Source organism: Mesocricetus auratus, unplaced genomic scaffold, assembly GCF_017639785.1.
Source record: "Mesocricetus auratus isolate SY011 unplaced genomic scaffold, BCM_Maur_2.0 Super-Scaffold_100014, whole genome shotgun sequence".
NCBI classification, from domain to species: Eukaryota; Metazoa; Chordata; class Mammalia; order Rodentia; family Cricetidae; genus Mesocricetus; species Mesocricetus auratus.
The window spans coordinates 9,773,518-9,779,864 of NW_024429197.1; the positions used below are offsets into that span (position 1 = coordinate 9,773,518).

At 54.9% G+C, this 6,347-nt stretch overlaps 1 protein-coding gene across 1 annotated transcript; it reads left to right on the forward strand.

The window, feature by feature from the left end:
- The first annotated feature begins 1,757 nt into the window (after window positions 1-1,757).
- On the forward strand, window positions 1,758-3,054 carry Sfn (stratifin). Its single transcript, XM_005079564.4, has one exon. It carries the CDS (start codon window positions 1,844-1,846, stop codon window positions 2,585-2,587), a length of 744 nt encoding a protein of 247 aa, XP_005079621.1. The 5' UTR covers window positions 1,758-1,843; the 3' UTR covers window positions 2,588-3,054.
- Window positions 3,055-6,347: the final 3,293 nt, after the last annotated feature.

Genomic DNA, 6,347 nt, shown 5'->3' on the forward strand with positions numbered 1-6,347 from the left:
CCCCAACCTCTTTTTTTCTGGGGGCTGGGGGTGGGGGACAAAGTGTCTTTTTGTAGCCACCAACTGGAACTCCGCTGCTGTCAGTCAGCCTGAGTGCTGGGACTCTGGACGTGCACTGCCATGCCCTTCCCTAACTTTTAGTGTCGTTTCTTTCCGTCCTTTCCTGGGTCGTGCTCTGAGCTAGGCAAAGCCCTCAGAGAAATCCCACCAGCTTCCTGGGAAACCCCACAGAATTAGCCAGGATCTGAAGAGTCCCTGCTCTTGTGGCATAAGCACATGGCCTATACCTCCCTCCCAGAGACAAGGTGTGCGTTCAGGCAAGGGGTGGGGGCAGTAGTGGGGGACAGGCAAGGCTTGTGCAATAGTCCTAGGATTGGATTGGCTGGGTCCCAGGGAGAAGGTTCCTTAGAAAGGACCCTGGCATCCCATCTAAGCTTGGGGGTGGGGCAGATAAACAGGAACCTCCCCTCTGTGCCCATACTCTTGAAAAGGCTTGAAGACAGGCCCCAACCAAACAGGGACAGGAGGATGGGAACAAAGTGGTCTCCATCTCTGAGGAGGCTTTTCTTAAATTGGAGGCGGGACCTTGATCAGTGAGAAGGGACTGGGGAACCTCTGGGAACCCAAGTGGGGGATCTCCCTGAGCTGGAATGGCTACTCCATAAAACAAAATGGTATGTGTCATTACTGGCTCCCTCTCCTCAGCCCTGTCTTCCTCCCAGGGTGCTAGCGTCCCCCCTGGGGGACCAAACTGGACCGAGTGCCTCAGTAGCCCGCTTCCCAATCTCTGACAGGCAAGAGAGGGGCAGTCAGAGAGCTAGGCTCCCGCCCTCTGTGAGCCCTGCTGACACATGAAGGCCGGCAGCTGGGAAGGGACGGTGCCCTGACGTGGAGGAGGACCAGAGAGTAAGGTCTCAGACAAGTGTCAACAGGCCACCAGCTTGAAAGGGAAAATTGTGCTCTACTGGGGAAGGTGTCCAACAAACCTACTGGGTGACTAATTACAAAGGCTGGGTTCAGCGTCAGAGGCCACTCGTTAAACACTTAATTAAGTGGCACCCTGAGAAGCCACCTGCGCATCCTGGTGCTCAGAGGGGACCTTGAAGAACAAGGACCAGGGGGTGCACCGGTCTTTGGGCCCGCTCAGGGAGAAGTCTGGCTCTCAATTCCAGATAATGGCTCCGGGGTCACAGGCCTCAGTGGATAAAAGCCAGAAGAAACCAGGAGCCAGCAGCTTGTGACCTTAAGCAGTTTCTCCCCTTGAGACCTGATGTTCCCACCTCTGCAGTCCTACGGAGCCATCACGGGAATTATATCAGATCATGGATGCTAAAGTGCATGGAAGTTTATAACCCTGCCTACACATGAATTCTCACCTGAACCATCCCAGCCCCCTGCACCAGCCCACTGAGCTCTGCCAGGGTTAAAGCAGCCCAGTGGCTGTAGCCATCCTTACCCCTGGAAGGACACCCTGAAGCAATCTGATTTGGTAAACCAGAACACTCCTGCAATGCAGGTCTGAACAGCAGGGGGCAGTCTGGAGCCTGAAAGACGCCTGCTCAGGTGGGACCCACAGCCAGGTTTCTCCTGATGACTGTCCTGATGACTCACCCCACCCCCCACTCCCCACCCCCGACATCCCAGCCCTTTTACCTTTAAGGAAAAGCCGGAAAGGGTGTGGGGACAAGAGGAGGAGGCAGGGCCCAGGCCCGCCCCAGGCCACTCCCAACCCTTCTCCAGGCCATGCCACCCCAGCCAAAAGGCAGGCCCAGAGCAAGAGAGGCACAGAATCCAGCATTGGTCTCAAGGCAGCCAGTTCGCCCGCCTGTCTGTCCTCGGAGTCATGGAGAGAGCCAGTCTGATCCAGAAGGCCAAGTTGGCAGAGCAGGCCGAGCGCTATGAGGACATGGCAGCCTTCATGAAGGGTGCCGTGGAAAAGGGCGAGGAACTCTCCTGTGAGGAGCGGAATCTGCTCTCCGTGGCCTATAAGAATGTGGTGGGCGGCCAGAGAGCGGCCTGGAGGGTCCTGTCCAGCATCGAGCAGAAGAGCAACGAGGAGGGGTCCGAGGAGAAGGGCCCCGAGGTCAAGGAGTACCGGGAGAAAGTAGAGTCGGAGCTCCGGGGTGTGTGCGACACTGTGCTGGGCCTGCTGGACTCCCACCTCATCAAGGAGGCCGGAGAGGCAGAGAGCCGGGTCTTCTACCTGAAGATGAAGGGTGACTACTACCGCTATCTGGCCGAGGTGGCCACGGGTGATGACAAGAAGCGCATCATCGACTCTGCCCGGTCAGCCTACCAAGAGGCCATGAACATCAGCAAGGAGATGCCGCCCACCCACCCCATACGCCTGGGTCTGGCCCTGAACTTTTCTGTCTTCCACTACGAGATAGCCAACAGCCCGGAGGAGGCCATCTCTCTGGCCAAGACCACCTTCGATGAGGCCATGGCCGATCTGCACACTCTGAATGAGGACTCCTACAAGGACAGCACCCTCATTATGCAGCTGCTGAGAGACAACCTGACGCTGTGGACAGCCGACAACGCTGGGGAAGAAGGCGGAGACGCTCCAGAGGAACCCCAGAGCTGAAGCGACCCGCGGCCTCCCTGCCCTGCCCTGCCCTCCAGTCCAGTCTGCAGACAGGACTAATATGGAGTGGGACCCGGCCCTTCCCAAACCCTGAGTGTTCTGCCACGCCCTGAAAAGCTCCTTGGAAGGTGCAGCCAGGCTGAGGCCACCAGGGGCTGGGGACCCGCTCTCATGCAGCTGTCGGGTGGGCGTTCCTAACCCCGCCCACCCCTGCTCTCTGTACCCCAACTTCCCTGCACCACTCCAGAACCTGCCCTCCCCCTGTGCCTCCCTCTTGTACCTGTTCCTTCTAGATCCTAGGAGTCCGGGAGGCTCCCACCCCTGTGGCTGAGAACTGGACTGTGGCAAGGGCTGTGTGTGTGTGTGTGTGTGTGTCCGTGTGACTGTGTGTATGAGAGAATGAGAAGGAACACATGTTTGCTGGGTGTGACCATGTTTCCTCTCAATAAAGTTGCCCTGTGACACTCCTCTGTCTTCTCCAGTTATTGGCCGTGGGCCGGGAGTAGAGCTGAACTGAGCTAGAGAACCAGAGTTAGGGCCTTAACTTCCGCTGGGGCTGCCTCGGTGACCTGGAAGTGAGAAGAGCCTTTGGGTCCAGTGGTTTCAGGCGAGAGGCCATCGGGAAGCCCCCACAGCGCTCTGCTTCAGGCCAGGTGAGCTCGAAGGCAGGGCAGGAGAGGAGAGGTGAGTAGCTGCTGTGGGCGGGAAAGCTGCAATGCTCCGATGTGGTGGGAACCAAAGCCACTGGAGACCGAGCACCGTGGCCTTAGAGACGCGCTTCACCAGTGGCACTGAGCACCGCAGATCTGAAAGCGGGAAACGCCCACATCTAGTGCTCAGATCTGAGCCGAGGGGGGCACGATCCGAGGCAGGGGTACAGCGCCCTCGCTAGAGACCCAGATCTAATAAGGGAAAGCTCTCCAAGGCCCAGCGATTCAGGGTGGGGACAAAAGGAAACCCGCTGGCGAGGAGCCGGCGCGAGCTGGGTGGGAAGGGCTGCAGGGAGTCCGGCTGGACCAGCCCGCGGCCCGCGCACCTAGCAGGCAGCAACACGCACCGACTCGCGGAAGCGTGCCGCTGCCTTCAGCCCACGGCCCAATCACAGGACGGGGTCTCCACAGAGTCCGCACCCCGGAACCCGATTGGCCAATGGCAAAACGAGTATTTCCGCCTACCGCCCCGCCGGCCCGGCTACCGTTTGCGGAAAGACGAAGCTGCGTCCCCGCGGTCCGTGGAGCGCAGCGGGCGGGTCCCTTCCCGGTTTCACTCCGACAAGTTGTCACCCGCCCGACTCGGGAGCTCGTCCCCCACCCCCGGGAGCAACGGGACAGGGAGGGGCCGTGTGCAAAATTTAGTCTCCGCCCTTTGAGTCATCGGCTCACCTGGCGGTGTCTGGACCAGGCCCGCGGCTGAGTCGGCTGGAAAGAGGCCAAGACGGTCTTCTCGAACATCAGAGGCAGACCAGCGCTGGGCGCCGGCAGGCTAAGGTTATGTCCCTGGTTGGCTTTGCAGCCCAGAAAAACCATGACACCTCCTTGCGCCTCAGTTTTCCTTCTGGCTCTCCAGTTACGCAAAGTGAAAAGCGGGGAACCTGCTTGGGTGCAAGGTTAAGCAGCACCCAAGGATCTTAACCTTTGGGTTTTCCTTTGAAAACTTAGGAGTGGGAATTTTAAAAGTGCCTTAGCAGGCATGGCACGGTGGCTATGCCTTTAATCCGAGCACTCTGAGGCAGGGTGGAACTTTCTGAGTCCCAGGTCAGCCTGGCCAATTTAACAAGCTCCAGACTATCCAAGGCTACATAGCGAGAACCTATGTTTAAAAAAATTATATATATATATGTATATGTATATGTATATATACAACTACATCAATAAAAACAAAAAGTCCAATTCTAGGCAGGGCATGGTAATACAAGCATTTACTCCCCCCATTTGGGAGGCAGGAGCAGGCAGATTGCTGTGAGTTTGAAGCTAGCCCTGGCTACATAGGGAGTTCTAGGCCAACAGGACTATATATATATAGTAAGACCCTGTCCTAAAAGAAAAAAGATGTGCACTACATTAGTGGATGGTGCATATGCTCAACAAACATTGACCCTTTCAGGAGCTGGGGTGTGGTTCAGCCTACGGGATGTCCAAGGACCTGGACCCAGTCCCCAGCGCTGAAGGAAAGACAGCAACCAAGAAAAGCAAGGGGAGGGACCGTTGGAAATGTTAGTGATTAATTAGTCTTCCAGCCAGTATCAGGACACCGGGGACTTAGCCAGCGTTTCTAATCCCACAGCAGAAGAAGCATCAAGCCCAGTCACTGCCAAAGTTGACCTGGGTGCTCTTTGGACCACATAAAAAAAGCTGGCTTGCTGCTGGAGAGATGGCTCAGTGGTTAAGAGTACTGCCTGCTCTTCCAGAGGACTTGGGTTCAACATGTCAGCTGACTGTCTGAAACTCCAGTTTCAGGGGACCCGAAACTTCCCATGGACACATAAAATTTTTAAAAAGCGAGCAAGCAAGCTGAATTGGCAGCAGGAGGACTCTTTGTGGGAAGGTTAAGCTAGCTCAGCCCAGGGTTACTGGCAGGAGGACTCTTTCTGGGAAGGTTAAGCTAGCTCAGCCCAGGGTTACTGGGTTCTCCATTCAAGTTTGGCCACACCTATGGTACTGGGCTCTTGTTACAGACCCTACTTCAAGGAAGCTGCAGGATGCCTAGCGTTTTCTGGCCCTCTGTTTCCTGGTGATGTATGGGGCTTCAGGGTTCCCAGGCCACAGAGACTCTGGGCTAGGGCAGGCAGCTCCCCTCAGCTCTGGAGGTGACCCGGTTTCTTTCCACCAGACAGGTCTGGTGACTTTCTCTTAATGGGATAGGTCCTGTCTGGGAAAGGGACTCCTGTCTCTCAGCCTCTGCTTTCCACGTGTCTGCTCCAGATCACGCATGGCTGCCCTACATTGGAAACGAGTGGGCAGGAGCTGGGTCAAGGGTATTCAAGAGGACACAGTTGCCCTGCACTGAAGGTCATGATGCCTGCTGTCTATTAGAACTAGAGTGTGGCTGTTTAAGGCTGTAGCTTCTCACCAAAGTGGTCTCAGAACTTTCTGTCTGTGACATGTTAAAAAAATTATGGAGTGGAGAGATGGCTTGGCAGTTAAGAGCACTAGCTGAGTTTGGTTTCTAACACCCACACAGCAACTCACAACTCTCTGCAACTCCAATTCCAGAGAATCTGATACCTTTTTCTGACCTCCATAGACATAGACACAAGTGTGGTACAGGCACGTATGCAAATAAAACGCCCATACAAATAAGAATAAAGTCCAAAAAAGTTTAAAATTTCCAGGCATTGGTGGCGTACACCTTTAATCCTAGCACTTGGGAGGCAGAGGCAGAGGCAGGCGTATCTCTGAGTTTGAGGCCAGTCTGGTCTACAAAGTTACACAGAGAAACCCTGTCTCAGAAAAATAAAAACAAAACAAAACAAAAGGCTTACAGAGTTCCAGGAAAGGCTTCAAAGATACACAGAGAAACCCTGTCTCAAAATACAAAAAAAAAAAAAAGCCGGGCAGTGATGGCGCACGCCTTTAATCCTAGCACTCGGGAGGCAGAGGCAGGCGGATCTCTGTGAGTTTGAGGCCGGGCTGGATCGACAGTTTTCAAAACAATACAGAGAAACCCTGTTTCGTAAAAAACAAAAACAAAAACAAACCCCAAAAAAACAAAAAACAAAAAAAAGTTCAAAATTATGGTCATCTCTTCCTAGTCTACATTT

Excerpts from the sequence above, each read along its gene's own strand:
- Sfn (XM_005079564.4), top strand. The coding sequence starts at position 1,844 with ATGGAGAGAGCCAGTCTGATCCAGAAGGCCAAGTTGGCAGAGCAGGCC.